This window comes from Phoenix dactylifera, chromosome 8, assembly GCF_051530095.1.
Source record: "Phoenix dactylifera cultivar Ajwa chromosome 8, Ajwa_hap1_PhDact_Kaust_v1.1, whole genome shotgun sequence".
Classification (NCBI taxonomy): Eukaryota; Viridiplantae; Streptophyta; class Magnoliopsida; order Arecales; family Arecaceae; genus Phoenix; species Phoenix dactylifera.
The window spans coordinates 23,209,206-23,227,078 of record NC_143197.1 but is presented as its reverse complement, the minus strand read 5'-3'; the positions used below and the strand labels follow the sequence as shown (position 1 = coordinate 23,227,078).

At 38.4% G+C, this 17,873-nt stretch overlaps 2 protein-coding genes across 2 annotated transcripts; both read right to left on the bottom strand.

Annotated features, from left to right (window-relative positions):
- Nucleotides 1–3,436: 3,436 nt before the first annotated feature.
- Nucleotides 3,437–5,651, bottom strand: LOC103708002 (transcription factor MUTE-like). Its single transcript, XM_008792750.5, has 3 exons — nt 5,324–5,651; nt 4,041–4,433; nt 3,437–3,517 (listed from the first exon to the last, which is right to left on the bottom strand). Exons 1-3 carry the CDS (start codon nt 5,417–5,419, stop codon nt 3,437–3,439), a joined length of 570 nt encoding a protein of 189 aa, XP_008790972.1. The 5' UTR covers nt 5,420–5,651.
- An 8,273-nt stretch (nt 5,652–13,924) lies between these two features.
- Nucleotides 13,925–17,022, bottom strand: LOC103708004 (extracellular ribonuclease LE-like). Its single transcript, XM_008792751.5, has 4 exons — nt 16,720–17,022; nt 16,445–16,600; nt 14,335–14,533; nt 13,925–14,228 (listed from the first exon to the last, which is right to left on the bottom strand). Exons 1-4 carry the CDS (start codon nt 16,813–16,815, stop codon nt 14,005–14,007), a joined length of 675 nt encoding a protein of 224 aa, XP_008790973.2. The 5' UTR covers nt 16,816–17,022; the 3' UTR covers nt 13,925–14,004.
- Nucleotides 17,023–17,873: the final 851 nt, after the last annotated feature.

Genomic DNA, 17,873 nt, shown 5'->3' with positions numbered 1-17,873 from the left:
TTATTCTATTCTTCTTTCATTCTTCATGGTTTATTTTTTGGAAATTTTTTTCATCTATATTCAACCACCTACTATCCCCAACAGATTTCCAAGAAAGGCTTTGATGTAAACGAAAGCACAAGTCTTGAAATTTTGCATCTCCTTAGTCCTTAACTTGAAGCTTGCTAGCACCAAGATAAAGATATTGTTAATCTTTCGAGGACGGACTTGAGTTGTTAATTGTAATAACCTTGTCTTTCTTTATGATCACCTTAACTAGAACATTTTAAGTTCTCATCTCCAACGAGTATCGTGCACAGTCTACCTTCTGTCTTGTTTTTGACATCCATATATACTTTAGTAGCAAGTTAAAAAAAAAGCCAATTTTGATCATTTTCTCTTATCTAATGAGAGGTAGAGTTGCTAGTGATCAGTATGTGACTAATTTTAGGCCAAATGCAAGTTAGAAATGAGCAAAATGGTGGGATGAGCCCACCCACATTTCTTTGATTAATAAAATGAAGGTGAAATACAAATCAGAAGATATTAAGAGGCACAATAGCTTGAATTTTGAAGAATGCAACCAGGGGTTTTGTAGATAATTGAAGGCCAATTATCACTTAATATAAGCTCCTAGACTGAATTATGAATGCTCGGTTGTCAATTCTTGTAACTACGTATTTGTAATCAATTCAAACTTCAACTTTAGTACTTAGAATGCTTAGGGAGACCAGTGTTCTAGCGATCAATGCTCACCCTTATTTTGTTTGTTGGTTTTCTAGCCATCATCAATTGGGAAATGGTATGTGGTGCCCGTCACATGCACACAAAAGGTGACTTGTGCTCAATTTTGCTTGCTTGGCAACTTCATATTCACTATTTCCATGTATTACACTGAACCCTAGATTTATACCAATACTTTTACGCCGACTGGCAGAAAAACTTAATTGTGCACAAATAGGATCCCTGTGGTAATACTCTCTTAAATTATATGATCAACTTTTTTAGTTTTAAGGTTGATTAATATCATTAAACAAATCCTTATTTTTTTTCTTCCTACTTTCATTATAACATTTTAAATTCGCATCTCAAACAAGCATGACAATTCCTTAGCAAAAAAAAAAAAAAAACAAGCACGACAAAGAGAGAGAGAGAGAGAGAGAGAGAGAGAGAATCTACATGTCATGGTTTAAAATATGGAAATAATTTTTTCCATATGTAAAGATAAAGCTGCATATATTTGACCTTCTTTAGACCTTATAGTGGTAAGAGACTCGTGCATTAGGTTGCCCTTTCAAGAGTAGACCTTCTTATAATAATAAAATTGCTCCATTATAATCTAAATAAGGCGGGTTCAAAACATAGAAACAATATCTCCACATGTGAGGCAATGTTGCATATATCTAATCTTCCTTAAATCTTGTAGTTGTGGGAGCCTCATGTATTGCTCTATCCCTTTTTACTTGTAACATAGTTGTTTAACCATTATAATATGCTTTTATTCCATTAATAATATAAAAAATAAATAACAATTATTATTTTGATTTTGACAAATATCATAACAAATGTAACTGATTTTTTTTTAATGTTCTTGATGAAAATAAAAACTACATTCATATATAATCTATTTTTGACCAATCCTTGTGGCGTAGATGTGATCAACTTAAACCTAATCTAACTGACTATAAACTGGACACTAAAGGCCATGCATATCGAGTTTGGTTTGGGTTTGCACACTAATATAGTAGGCTAAATCCAACTTGTCAAAGTTCCACCTTCTTTTAGGACTCCTTTGTTTTGCAGGAAGAAGAAGAAAAAGTATGGTCAACGAAAAAATAAAGAAATACCTCATATTTTATTGAATTTTTAAAAGAGAAAGATGGAAATGTGGCTTTTCTATGAGAATAAGATTTTTTTATTAAATGAGAAAACAAAATTCATATGGAACATGAGAAAGTTACTTTCTCACGGGTTAAAAATTAATGTATTTTTTTTTTTTCAAAAGTACCATTAAGCTTTTAGATGGAATGGATAAAATCTTTCATTGAAAATTAGTGTAATTTTCTTTTCAAAAGTACCTTAAGATTTTAGATAAAATGGATAATTTTTTCTCTATTAAAGGTACAACAGGCATTTTACACAACTTTTTCAAAAAAATAAATGCTCAACCAAATATAAGCCACGATGAAAGATACCGCATTTTTATGATCAATCAAATATACAATAATCATCATTTTTTCAAAAAGAAAAAAATCTAGTATGAAAATTTCTTTTTATAGACCAAATAAATTCTTGGTTAAATGGGAATGAGCACAAAAATTGATGGTATGTATTGGTTGAGGTTTAGTAGATACCATAAACTATATGGTACGTACACAGGGGCAGTGCATTCATTTTTATCTTGTGAATACTCCTTTGGCCATCCTTCTTTCTATTAGTTGCAATGAATACTTACCAAGTTGGAGGGTAGGACAATCAAGTGTAATTGTTGAAAGAATTTGGGAGAGAGGCCAGCAAAATTGGTGAACAGCCATGTGTGTATATTCCCTATTTTATAGATACATGAGGTTCAGGAGGTTGCAACGTAATACAGGAGGTTCAGGAGGTTGCAATGTAAAAGATCAGAAGAGAATACAGAAGGTTCAACATAAAAGAAACAATTACATCATCCTTATCTCTTGGCATTATATCGTTATCATGTGCAATTCTGTTCCTTATCCAAAGGAAACGATATGAATTGTTGTTTAAAGATGATGTAAGTTAAGCCCCCCCCCCCCTCTCGGAAATCAATGGGGAGGTCACAAACCATAAGTTTGTCCCTCAAGAATAGAAACCGAGAGAAAGTTAAGCCCTTCGTAAAGACATCTGCGACTTGATCCACAATAGAGACATAATGAATGCACACATCTCCGTTAATCATCTTTTCTCGAATAAAATGGAAGTCAACCTCTATATGTTTAGTGTGAGCATGATAAACCGGGTTTGCAGCCAGTGCAATTGTACCCTGATTATGGCACCAAACTGTAGGAGGGAAAAAAAGAGGTACACGAAGATCCTTAAGCAATTTCTAGAATATTGGCCTTTAAGATTTTTAAAATCTGCCATAGGTTTCACCCTCTATGTTGTAATAGTTGAACACAATTGGATCATTAAAATCACTAAATTGCCAATAATACAATAGTAAACAAAGGCCATTCCATTCTAAGAAAAAAAAAAGACTAGGAAACTATTCCTGTTTTGGCCAGAAGGAGACATTCTTAATTTATTTCAACAGATAATGCTTAATTATCATCACTCAGAAAATAAAACATCACTATAAACTTCTTACAACTATCACAATAGGTCTATGTGATAAGATCGATTACAACTTTTGACTTGATTTCATAATATTAAGCAATTCTGTAGTTATCATACATATAGACCATCACTTTGCAACTAAAACACATACATTTTTTTTTCAGTATGTAATATCCTGATAGAAGCTTTGTTGGACTTCAAGAGCTAATTCCTCCACACTAAGTTGGCAGTCAAATCCAATCTGCAAATACAATAAGTAAAAAACAAATTACAACTTGTAATAAGATTTAAAACCTGCTAGATCTCTCAGCTGAAAAATTAAATGTCTTTTGACCTCTTAATTTGCTTCTAAACTTGTGTCTGGTCTAGAAAGAAGGAATTTGTTTGCCATTTGACGAAATCGAATCATTATCTCAAAAATATATTCTATGTAATAGTATTTCGTTTTGTGTATTAGTTTTTGTAGGAAGATATACTGCAGTGTAGCTAAAGCGAGTCAGTTTATGAGGCAAAATGTGCTTTCTTTCTCCCAAGCATATCTTTTTTCTTCCTTGGCAACAAAATATGGTGGTATTCTACACTATATGTGTATATACGTATGTTAGATCAAAGTATAATTTTTCTTTTACTTTTTTAAACATGATGATATTTTTTGATTGAATAAAAGATATGATGTTCATTTGTGAGTTTATCAAAGCATGTGAAGACATAAACTTAACTCTCAAACAACAGATCGATTAAAAAGTCTAATGGAGATTGCATACCTTTATGACAAAGGAGTAGAGTACAGTGTCTTCCATGCTGCTTATGTTGAGATGAAGGATTTCAAAGGCCAATTTCTCTAGCACAGTTATTATCTTGATAACTTGGCCAGGGATGCGCTTGGAAAGGGTTCGCAAGAGGACATTTGAACCTGATATTTTTGCCTCTACATCTGCAACTGGTGAGTTACAACATGCCCCAAGTTCCTTTACGATGTCCGAGTCATAAGTATTGTTCGAGGTTGGTGATGGAGTTACTTGCAGTAATGGCCTTGGGCTAGGAGTTGGACTAGGGCTTAAGCTCTTCCTCCTTTTCTTGGCCTCCAATGACTGTAGAACTTGGTGCAACTCTTTGATGAATTCTATGGCTCCTCCAATAATAGATGCTTGGTCTCCCTTTTTTTGATCAATAACAAATAAAAAATAATCAATATAAGCCATTGTCATCTTGTCGAAAATGAGTCCTATTTTCTCCGGTCGGTGAAGAAGATGATGTCCTTTTGGAAGAGTTTGAAGCCCCTCCTTAAGAAGAAAGACATTCTAACCCTCAAAATGGAACATGATAGGGTAAACTTAACCTCACTGGGCATGCATCTCTCTTCCTATTGTTAAGTCAATCATTGACGATTTTATTCGCCTTCGAAGAGAAAATCTAGTAATTCAAAAAACATAATTCATTCATGGATTAATCTTCTCCCAGGACAAAGATATTTTAGTCATCTGAAAATTATTTGGGAATCATTAGGAATGTATTCCTTGTCACTTTCGGTGAAGACACATTATTTTCCTTCCTCCATTTTCTCATGTAACTTCCAATACATCCCCTCCAAGTCCTTTTTCATGCTACTACAGATTACTAAAATGCAGTTAGTTGCATAGTGTCTCAACAAACTAAAATAGGAATTAGTAGGACATCAGAATAAAAAAAGCTCAAGGACCACATATAGGAGCATCAGAGAGCTCAACTAACTTTTTGCATCATGAAGTCATTTATCACTTGTATATTTCACTCTTGACGACAAAAATGTGATGCTAAAAACCTCATTAATTCGAGATTAAATTGCCTCCTCTCTTTAATGCAGTAAGAAATATGATAGCCAGCACCGACTTCATCTATCTTCCCCCTTCTCCCCTCAATCAAATGGAATGCAACCTAAGCTATATTGCACCACAATATTTCCCATAGGTTATAACGTTTTGATTCATAAATCCAAATCACCTACATCATAGCTTGCATGGATCAGAAATGATACATAACTTATGAGCATGGACTATTTATTACATACCCTTTTGATGTAAAAGCTTGGCGTCAACGATCGCAGCACCTTGAGATGTTCATTCATTTGCCTTCTCCTGTTCCTCTCCACAGCAATATGAGACATGTTTTTGTGCCTCTTGGGCTCACACAAAAAGCTAGAATTCGTCTGCCGGCCTCCTTTCTCTTCCTCAGCCTTTCCTCACATATAAATATGCACACGCATGCAGACTTGGAAGATGTATAGAATGTTACCATGGCTGCTCTTTACGTGCTCTCATTTAATGGTTGGTCTGCTCCCCCCCGTGAGCTGCAGCTTCTCTCTCTCCCCCCCTCCCTCTCTCTCCCCCCCTCCCTCTCTCTCTCTCCCTCCCTCTCTCTCTCTCACTCACTCTCTCTCTCTCTCTCTCTCTCTCTCTCTCTCTCTCTCTCTCTCTGTGTCTCTCTGTGTGTGTGTGTGTGTGTTGGGGGGGGGGGGGGGGTGTGGTGGGGCTGCAAACGGGGAGGCTTCTTTGGCTACCATCTCTTTGTCACATACTTTGGCCCGTCCTATTGATAACAAGGGAGGAAGGAAACGTTTGTAGTTTTATGACAAGGCAAGACTTTTGGCTCCTAACCTAAACTTCATGCCTAACTGCATTGATTACACATTCACCTTCTCACGGGTCTGCACCAGCCTTAACATACTACGAGCTTGAGTCCTTCCCCAAGTCATGGGAAGCCTGGTGGGATGCTTAAGATTTAGAAGTGTCTTGCTCAGATTTAAGAAAGCGGCTTGACTCTGCCGGCAAGCAAGCACGTATACAAGATAACTTGCTTCAAATCCAATTGGTTGCGATCTCTCTTCTAATGACTTCTTCTTGAGAGTGATCCAACATCCAAACTCTGGTAGTGGCATATTATCACAACTTTATTTTTCTCTTAAAATTAGTTAGAAAGTTCGAGGCCTTTTGGCATAGAGGAGTGTATTATCTAACTTATAAAGTAACAACTTATTAAAAAGGTGATATACAGTACAAATAAGAATTACATGTATTTTTTAGAACAATGTACTGTAGCTGGTTGTCGAAATTGGATTTAACAAGCAAGGAAATTACTAAAAAAAATTAAGGCAACTGTACCCTAGGAAAATGAACAGAAAAGTTACAAGCAAGGAAATTAAAAATCTACAACCATTATATTCCACCATAATAAGATCTGTTAGTCCTGTTAGCTATTTAGGATTTGATCCATGTAGTAAATAGTAATCTATGAAAATCAAGCAATCAATGTTTTTTTTTTTTTTTGGTAAAATATAGGAGGGGAGGGGGAGGGGCAGAACCCCACCCGCGTAGTAGCTCCCACTGGGCCCCCTTCCACCAGGAAATGTTCGATGCGGGTAGCAAATTTCCGCATGCCCTCCCTAACACGTGAAAAACCCCACTGGGCTATCTACGTGTGACCACGTCACCCTAGTGCCACCTCAGTACTGATGGAAGAAAAGCATATTCACACAGAGTCATCCGGGCGTGGGGCATGCGGTCTCCTGATTTAATCGATGCCCGCGCATTTCGAACCCAGACAACTCGGGTGGAGTCCAAGCCCCCTTATCACCAGGCTATCACCTTGGTAGCCAAACAATCAATGTTCAACCAACAAGCAAGATCACGACAAAGTTTTTATATATATTGAATTGCTGTGACATGTGTTGTCTCAAGCAAGCTCTATCCGTCCTGGTGTTAAAGCAAGTCAAACAATTTCACTTTGATCGGCCAGAATACTTTTTGAGCATCTATGCGTGATTACCATATGATAGGTGTTTGTTGAGGCCCAACAATTGTGGGTTTTTTTGCTATCACTAAAAATCTGCCATTATTGTTAAGCTAGCCCATCATATTCTTTCCAATATAATTAATTCAGGAGGATCCGCAGACTCGATGTGGACTACTTTAGCCACTACGAGCAAAAGCTGGATCAGGTCTAGAAGTGAGATCAGCCACATCGGGAAGCCGAGTCACAGGTCAAACTTCCGAAAGCCGTAACTTGTTATATGACGTCCTATTTACATGATCTTTTTTTTTTTGATTCGGATAGTTTTCAAGCTCTAAAATATGACGCCATGCCCTTTAGGGGGCAGCGCCTCCAGCGATTAAGCCAAAATTCTATTGTTTGGGGTCTAAAATGTACCGGTCAAATCAGAATTTTATTTTTTGGGTAAGATTTTGACCGGTTGTATCTCTTCATCCGAGGATAATTAGACATGGCGATAAAAGGCAGAGTTGATGTAGAAGTTGAAATTTATCTCTTTAAAATTTTAGTTTTTTCTAGAATATTTCTACTAGTAATATATACTTTAAGATCGAGTGTCCTATTAAAACTAGAAAAAAGAATCGGATCCAAATTATATAAGGGTGAACCTCACTATTATAAATAAAGACTATGTAACTTAGTTTTCAATGAAAAAAAAGGAGACTTAAATACTACTTTCGCAATTTTTCTTTCTTCTTCTAGTTGTTTTTGAGAGATTTGAGTTAAGCAGATTGAAGAAAATTTTCTTTTCCCCAATTGGATCAATAATAGAGATCATGTTGGAATTGAATGGAATTTTTCTGTGCCAAATTATATGCTCTGTGGTGTAAGCCATTCTTGAGTAACGGGATACAATCATCTACATCCATGCCTAGTTATGATATGAGCTGGTTTGGAAGGTGTTAGAATAAGTGGCTCATATTAAATGGTATTCTTATTTGAGTGGTACACTGGTATTCTAACGGAGCGGAGCGAAGCGACAAGATATATTTATCTTTGGGATAATTATGTAATATTTTATTTTACTAGGGTGCTGATAGGGATTGGGACTCTAGGGTTAGGGTTTAGCTATAAATATCTTGTAACCCTTGTTATTTGGTGACAGAAGAAAAGTTACGGCCGTTTCGCTCCCATGGACGTAGGCACATTGCCGAACCACGTAAATACCTGTGTTCAATTTCTTCTTCCTCTTTCTCTCTTAACTCTGTGCATTGTTCTGTTCGCCGTTTGGATCCTGTATTTTTCCGCAACAATTGGTATCAGAGCCTCAGGTGATATTTCCTGCGGCCGTGGGCGGTGTTCTTCCCGTGGGGAGAATAGAGGCGTCTTCTCCCAAGCCGAGAAAACGCAAAGAAATTTTCCTCCCGTGGGTGGTCTTTTCCGTGCCAGGTTGGTTTCACAGGAGGGGTTGCTTCTTGAAGGCCGTGAAGAGAGGGAAAGGGGAGATCAGCCGTGGAATGGTTTCACGGGAGGGGTTGCTTCTTGAAGGCCGTGAAGAGAGGGAAAGGGGAGATCAGCCGCGGAAGGTTTTGCTTCAACGTGAAGGTAGGAGATTTTCCTTTCACGTCGGAGGGGTTTTTTGAGGGTTTTGTGTCCTCTCTCCCAAGCACAGGGAATACAATTCTTCACGTGGGCGTTCCTGCTTCACGTGGAAGGGGGGCTCGTGGGTTTCTTCTTCCCAACCGAAACCCCATTGTTCTCTGGTTCGTCGTGGCTCCCGTGGAGAAAAGAAAACCCCATCGCAGAGAGCATCTTTCCCCGAGCACGCCGTCAACCCCGCAGCCTCCTTCCCGTCGTGCTCTTCAACGGAAAGCAGGAGATCAAGGAGGAGAGGAGCGCTGTCCGAGCAAGGAAGCCCAAACCCCCATCGTCGACCGACGCAAGCGAGGAGAGGAAGAACTTCCCGTCATCCGCGCGCCACCACCGCCGTCCGTGGCGGGATCCAGTGGAGGAAGAGGCCATCGCTAGCGCTCCGCCCGCCGGTCCTCTCATCGCGAGGAGGGGGGTTCTGCCGTCGCTAGCGTGCGTTCTGACCTAGGAGAAGAGAGGTGTTTTTGGTATTTTAATTTTTCAACAGATCCTATTTTTCTCTATTTTATTTTGCAAAAAGATAAGATTGTAGGGATGTCTTCTGCAAAGTTTGATGTGATAAAGTTCGATGGAACTGAAAATTTCGGGCTATGGCAGAGGAGGGTGAAGGATCTGTTAGTATCACAGGGTATGGTGAAGGCCCTGTATGGAAAGAAACCAGATGACATGGGTAATGCAGAGTGGAATGAATTGGAGGCTAAGGCTATTTCAAATATACGACTTTGTCTGGCTGATGATGTAATGTATCATGTCATGGACGAGGAATCGCCGACGACAATTTGGTCAAAGTTGGAGAGTCGGTATATGTCCAAGTCGTTGACGAACAAGCTCTATCTTAAGCAGAAACTGTACGGTCTTAAGATGATAGAGGGTGCTGATTTAAGCCAACATATCAACATGTTCAATCAGATTATCAGTGATTTGCAGCGAGTTGATGTGAAGTTTGAAGACGAAGACAAAGCGTTGATGTTATTGCATTCTTTACCTGCTTCTCCTACGTACGAAAATTTGGTTACAACTCTGACATGGGGAAAGGAGACCCTAGAGTTAGAGGACGTCATTGGAGCCTTGTTAGGTTTTCATCAGAGGAAGAAAGCCAGTGCTGAGAGTTCTCAAGGAGAAGGCTTAGTGGTGAAGGGTAACCAGGAGCGTGGAAGAAGCAACACAAAGAATGGATCAAATCGCAGTAAATCTCGGTCTAAATCTAGAAAAAAGAAGAGCATAACGTGCTACAAGTGTGGAAAACAAGGTCACATAAAGCGAAATTGTCCTGAGAAAAAGAAGGGTAAAGATGATGACAGATCTGAAGGGTCCAAGTCTGCAAATATAGTGAAAGAAGACACAGAGAGCAGTGATGGTGATATACTTTCAGTTTCGTCCAGTTCAGATCATCTCGCGGATTCTTGGATTATGGATTCAGCATGTTCCTATCACATGACACCCGATAAAGATTGGTTTGACACCTACAGGTTAGTTAATTCTGGTTCTGTTTTGATGGGTAATAATGCATCTTGCAAAGTCATTGGAATAGGTAATATCAGAATTACTATGTTTGATGGTGTGGTTAGAACGTTGTGTGATGTTAGACATGTTCCAGATTTGAGAAAGAATCTAATTTCATTGGGTACCTTAGACTCTAACGGGTTTTGTTACAAGTCTCAAGGTGGAGTAATGATGATTAGTAGAGGTGCTATGATAGTGATGAAGGGGCAGAAAGTAGTAGGGAACATCTACAGGTTGATAGGAACTACTGTTGTAGGTGGAGTTGCTGCTGTAGAGTCTGAGTCTGATAATACAGTCTTGTGGCATATGCGTTTGGGTCATATGAGTGAACGTGGTATGCTGAAACTGTATAAAAAAAATTTTCTGAAGGGTATTAAAACTTGCAAATTGGATTTCTGCAAGTATTGTGTTCTTGAAAAACAGAACAAGGTTCAATTCAGGACTGCCACGCACAAGACAGAGGGTATTCTTGACTATGCTCATACAGATGTTTGGGGACCAGTCAGAGTAGCATCACGGGGTGGACATACATATTTCGTAACTTTTATTGATGATTTCTCGAGAAAGGTCTGGGTATAATTCATGCAGCACAAGTCAGAAACGTTTGTCAAGTTCAAATTGTGAAAAGCTAAAGTAGAGAATCAGACAGGGAGAAAGATCAAATGCCTCAGGTCAGACAATGGGACTGAGTATACAGATTCAAAGTTCATTGAGTTTTGTGAGCAGCATGGGATTAAGAGACACTTCACAGTACGCAAGACATCTCAGCAGAACGGTGTGGCGGAAAGGATGAACAGGACTATAGCTGAAAGAGCACGGTGTCTCAGGTTAAATGCAGGGCTTGCAAAGAACTTCTGGGCAGAGGTAGTAAATATGGCATGCTTCTTGATTAACAGGTCACCGAGGGCAGCACTAGATGATAAGATTGCAGAGGAGGTATGGACAGGTAATGAGGTAGACTACTCCGATTTGAGAGTATTTGGATGTCCTGCCTATGTGCATATTCCTAATAAGGAGAGGTCAAAGCTAGACCCGAAGTCTAGATAGTGTATCTTTCTAGGGTATCAGAAAGGGGTGAAAGGGTACAAGCTTTGGGATTCGAAGGCAAACAAGGTGGTGATCAGCAGAGATGTAGTTTTTGATGAGAAAATCATGTTGAAAAGTACTCAAGAAGAAGAGAAGTAGATGCCAGAAAGTTGCAGCAGCAATAAGCAGGTGGTGCAGGTGGAGTTAGAGAGTTATGTCAAGGAGAATAATGTTCAGGGTACAAAGACTTCTACCTCAGCCGATCAAGAGCAACATAATATAACCACAGACAGACCCAAGCGTACTATCAAGCCACCAACTAGGTATGGTTTTGAAGATTTGGTTTCCTATGCATTAATCACTAGCAGTGGAAATCCTACTACTTTTCAGGAGGCAGTACACAGCCAGGAGAAGAGTAAATGGATGGGTGCTATGATGGAGGAGATGGAATCTTTGAAAAAAAATCAGACATGGAAGTTGGTGGAGCTTCCAAAGGGGAAGAGAGCGATAGGATGCAAGTGGGTGTTCAAGAAAAAGGAAGCAGTATCAGAAAAAGAAGGAAAAAAGTTCAAGGCACGTCTGGTAGCAAAGGGATACTCACAGAGAGCTGGGATTGACTATGATGAGATTTTCTCCCCAGTGGTCAGACACACTTTCATCAGGATAGTGTTGGCATTGGTAGCACATTACGATATGGAGTTAGAGCAGATGGATGCAAAGACAGCTTTTCTTCATGGTGAGTTGGAGGAGCAGATTTAATTGCAGCAGCCAGAAGGGTTTTCAGAACCTGGACAGGAGCACTTAGTCTGTAAATTGAAGAAGTCACTTTATGGGCTAAAGCAGTCTCCGAGGCAGTGGTACAAGCATTTTGACTCTTACATGATTCGGATTGGCTACAGAAGATGTGAGTATGACTGTTGTGTTTATATGAGGAGCCTTGATGATGGTTCTTTTATTTTTCTGTTACTTTATGTGGATGATATGTTGATTGCTGCAAAGAGTATGAATGAAGTCAACAAGTTGAAGACTTTGTTGAGTAGAGAGTTTGACATGAAAGATTTGGGCGCGGTCAAGAAGATTCTTGGGATGGAGATTCGCAGGGACAGAGATTCAAGAAAATTGTGGTTATCTCAGGATAGTTATATACAAAAGGCGTTGGAGAGGTTCAGCATGGGTAATGCGAAGCCAGTGAGCACACCTTTAGCGAATCATTTCAGATTGTCTACCTCACAGTGCCCAAAGACAGAGAAAGAAATTGAAGACATGTCAAAGGTTCCATATGCTAGTGCAGTGGGGTGTCTGATGTATGCTATGGTTTGTACCAGGCCGGATTTGGCGCATGCAGTTAGTGCAGTAAGCAAGTTTATGGCGAATCTAGGGAGACAGCATTGGGATGCAGTCAAGTGGATTTTCAGATACTTGAGGAGTACTACAGACCATGGTATCATGTTTGTCAGACAGCAGGATGATCCTTCAGTCGTGGGGTATGTTGATGCAGATTATGCAGGAGACTTGGATGACAGGAGGTCGACTACAGGCTATGTATTCACTCTTGTAGGAGGGCCTATCAGTTGGAGGTCCATGGTACAGTCTCTAGTTGCACTATCTACGACTGAGTCAGAGTATATGGCAGTGGTTGAGGCTGCCAAGGAAGCATTGTGGTTAACGGGATTAGTCAAGGAGCTGGGTGTTCAGCAAGGTGGAGTTCAGTTGCATTGTGACAGTCAGAGTGCGATCTATTTGGTGAAGAACCAGGTGTATCATGCGAGAACCAAGCACATAGATGTGAGGTATCACAAGATCAGGAAGTTGGTTTCTTTCGGTGACATATTGCTTGAGAAAGTTCATACTTCTGAAAATGGAGCAGATATGTTGACAAAACCCGTTACTGCAGACAAGTTCAAGCATTGCTTGGACTTGGTTAACATCTCTAGGTGCTAGAGAGGATGCGTTCCAACCTATCAACGTCAGGTGGTATCCCAGGTTATTTTTTCTCCTAAGGGGTGAATATTCGCCAAGGTGGAGATTGTTAGAATAAGTGGCTCATATTAAGTGGTATTCTTATTTGAGTGGTACACTGGTATTCTAACGGAGCAGAGCGAAGCGACGAGATATATTTATCTTTGGGATATTTATGTAATATTTTATTTTACCAGGTTGTTGATAGGGATTGGGACTCTAGGGTTAGGGTTTAGCTATAAATATCTTGTAACCCTTGTTATTTGGTGACAGAAGAAAAGTTACGGCCGTTTCGCTCCCGTGGACGTAGTCATATTGCCGAACCACGTAAATCCCTGTGTTCAATTTCTTCTTCCTCTTCCTCTCTTAACTCTGTGCATTGTTCTGTTCGCTGTTTGGATCCTGTATTTTCCGCAACAGAAGGCAAGGTTTGATGTTCTGCTGCAGTTGCCAAGTATTGTCGTTAATCTAATAGTACAATCAAAACCTCCAAAACCCCTTAAATGACCCTAAACTATAACTAAATAGCAAAAGTAATAGTAATAGTAATGATACTAAAAGAAATGAGGTCAAGACTTAAAAAATGCAGAAGCATTACAGGTAGATGTATAAGTTAATCCACCCTCACTTCTCGCCACCTACTAAACAAACAAATTCCTGAATTATATGTCGTAATACATTGGCATGCCCTCCATTGGTAAAATATAATCACGAGAAAGTCTATCTTGGTTGCACCAATAGTTTGGATATATCCATTATGTTCATTGGAACAGGCAACTATAACTCTTTATTACTGGATGCATGGAATGTGACATGAAGACCAGAGGCAAATGCTTAAGACTACCTCTAGAAGGTAGGGAACTCAACTCGTGAAGAACACTTGCTTTTTGGATATACTGGGCAATCAATGAGCTCTGTCCCTGAGGTATCCACACACATGTAAATCTGGTATAATTGCCTATTACCCGATTCGTCCACATTACACTCGATACCTGGAGTAAAACCAATTGCTTCTCGGATTGCTTTGCTGATGTTATTCAACTTGTAGTACCCACCATCTGGTACGATTCCTGAAGCATTTGCATGAAACGTCAAGCGTAAGAAGAGGTGGCCATGCATGATGCTTCCTTCATATTGGAGAACAAAAGAAAGCAAGGAAGTTTGTCCGCCATCTACCTGCATCTTGTAGGATTTGAAGGAGGTTCGCTTGCTTCTTGAGGTTGAGAGCTGCTTCGAAGTATGAGTGTTGATCGAGAATGGATTCGGAGCAGGTGCCGTGCTTCTCCCATTCATGCGCCCAAAACTTGGAGCCATCACCACTTGGACATGCCAAGGTTGGCCAGTCTGCTCTCATTCTGCCTATCAGGTCCTTAATCTGCATAAAATGTAGGAAGAAATAAAACTGTTCCTTGTAAAAGCAAGATTTGGGTTGTCTGTAAACACAAATATTGTATTCAAGCTGATTTTTAGCAGGCTTCTAATATTTTCTGTATGTTAGGGCTATGCACTCCACTTTTATTTCCTAAGTAGAGTTTGAGACTGAGCAAAATAAGATGATCAAACTTCATTTTTAGAAGTGATCTATTTTTATATTTGTCTGGATAAATAGGAACTGAATTTGACTCATATCTTCGTGGATGTTAGACTTTGATATAAATATTTACCATAAGGCATGGCTTTGCATCTCCACAAGTTAATATAATCATCAAGTTCGTTAAATAAATTTTATCCTCTTCCATTTTATTGAAATAAATATTGATTAAGAAATTTTCATTTTATTTTTTTATTTCTGAGAATAATGATGGGAGAACCACCTCTTAAAATTATCCAGATCAAGCATTTAGAAAATAATATCGTGAATTTTTGGAACCAAAAACTTCTCCTTCGCAAGGCGGATGCAACCACTAGGCTATATTCCATTTTACAAGCATGTTGTGAAATCACTAGGCTATATAAAAAGCTTCTCATGCAACCAGTATTCCATTGTTGTCTGTATTTTATTTCCTGTTTATGCTCGATCTCCTCTTGATTAGATTTATGCTGTCCTTAATTTCATATATATAACTACACCCCAAGATGTGTCCATGATAATTGTTTTAGATAAAAATTAATATTTCATGTGTAAATAAAATAATTAGACTTATAATTATTGAAAAAGTTGAAAAAGAGTGATAACTAATTACAAGTTTTTGAAAACTCAAAAAATAAAAAATTGGATGTGCCAGTATGAAACCGGCACATCTTACCCATACCGATTATGCTTCCGAGCTGTACCGAGCATTGACTAGTACAGGTCTGGTACCGGTTCGGCGGACCTATTTTACCCATGAATATAATGCACATGCTTCTGAATCTTTCCCAATTTTTAAGCTTGCACCCTTTTTTTTTAAATGCTTATTATTTTAAATGCTTCTGAATCTTTCCCAATTTTTGAGCTTGCACCCCAAAATGTTTTAAAAAAATTTGCTTCCCTGCATATCTTCTTCTGATTTTGGTAACTGAGATTTGGTCCTTGAAACCTCTTACATTAGAATTTTGATTCACTCTTTTGTCACCAAAAAACAATTAGATCCATCAAAAAATATAGTTATGCTTGTTTAATCTTAAATATATCCTTTTTTTCCTTTTTCTAAAAATAAAATGTGCATGAATGTTTGGAGCATTTTTCTTATTGATTTTTTTTTTCTTTTCATTGGAAGAAAGGTGTATGCACACTAGAATGGGTATTTGTGTAGTTCTGATTAAGAACCGAAATTTTAGAAAAGAAATCATTGGGCGCTGAATGTACATGAATTCATATGTGCTTTGAAATATTATAATATCAGTTATGAAAATCTATTGTCATTGATAATAACAGATAAGAAACTAGAATAGATTCTTATTAAAAATAGATAAATGATTCAATAATGAATAATTAACTAACAAATTTATTGTCGGGGAAGGTAACACCCGGTCTTTGTTCGGTTGCCATTTGATGGTTAATCTCTACGTAATTAACCATTTCATGTAAAATCCTTTAAGAACAACATTAATGTTTTTACATGTAGCAAGTCCATGTTTGTTGCACATAGATGGCTTGTTTTTACACAAATCATGGACTGAACATGAAGTGTGGTCTTTGAAACATGTTAGGCTTGTTATATAAGCTCTTTTAACCTGGCTTATATGCAGCTTGCTTCATACCAATAGTTTTAGCTCCCAAAAAAATATATCAGAGACTTGGAAGCCGGCAAGAGGATGAACAACATTAACACAAGGAGAGAAGATGAAGAACAGGCAGGATTACCTTCGAGGAATCAAACGAGTTTCGAGGATCACAACTAGATGGGTAAGCGCCATCGTTGTAATTAGGCCAGAGCCCATGGATGCCAAAATCTGCAGCTGGTTTTCCAGTGGATGGGTAGCAACAACTTTTCTTGGTGTCACAGTAGGAACCTGGCCACTGCATGACAGACCAGAGCTAAGACTAAGATGGCCATTCATATTGCTAAGATAAATAAAGAGTGCCAAACTCTCTCTGGTGTCTCAAACTCTAAATTTTTTTAAAAAAAGGTGTCCTACCTGCTGAACAAAGTAGAAGAAATCGAAATCCTCAGCAGTGGTTGCAATTGCCAGGGAAAGTAGTACCATCATAGGAAATAAGGATTTCTTCTTCATTGTTCCTTGGGCTTATGCAATGAAGTGATTGTTTTCCTTGAGGTGGACCTGGTTTGGAGTTGGTAGCAAGTTCAAGTGGAGCAATGAAGTGATTGTTTTCCTTGAGGTGGACCTGGTTTGGAGTTGGTAGCAAGTTCAAGTGGAGCAATGAAGTGATTGTTTTCCTTGAGGTGGACCTGGTTTGGAGTTGGTAGCAAGTTCGAGTGGAGGAAACAAAGTACTGCTGTGGTGTTTATATTTATAAACCGAGTCTGGGCTTTGGGGAGTAAGAATTGACAAATTCTATGGCATATTCATAGAATCATTGTGGAGAGAAGGAATAGCATGTAAAATATAGAACTATTTGGTCACCATGTCAAGACAGAGTGTGTTCACACTATAAAATCCTTTTTTATAGTGAGAATTGACAAATTCTATGGCATATTCATAGAATCATTGTGGAGAGAAGGAATAGCATGTAAAATATAGAACTATTTGGTCACCATGTCAAGACAGAGTGTGTTCACACCTAATCTCTTTTTTTTTTTGTCTTTCTTTACTTATATAAAATCCTTTTTTATCTGATGATTTCTTTTAATAGCCGCCGTTCAGTTGAAGCAAACTTATAATACAACATGAACAGAGCTATACCAGCCATGTAATATATATATATATATATATATATGGTAGGAGAGATGCTGACGGTATTATAAGCTTAAAGTGGCATTTGGTTGTGGAATAAGTTTTCAAGGAATAAAGAACTACCGTAAAAATAAAAAAATTTCTATGGACAAGTTCCGAGGACTTATTCCATGGAATAGAAATGTTCTGCATTTAATAAGTCGTATAAGGGTAAGTTGTATATATTTATAAATAGGATTTCACAATAATTTGATTACAAGGACTAACTTGCCCTCTCACTTTTTAATACCTTTAGGGAGTTGTTAAGTGCAAAAAATAATTAGAGAGGATAACTTTCCTTCTTCATGGTATAAGACTATTCTTAGAAAATGGTGGGATAGAATTATACCCTCTCTCTGCTACTTATTTGTTACCAAGGTATAACCTATTCTGAGTGA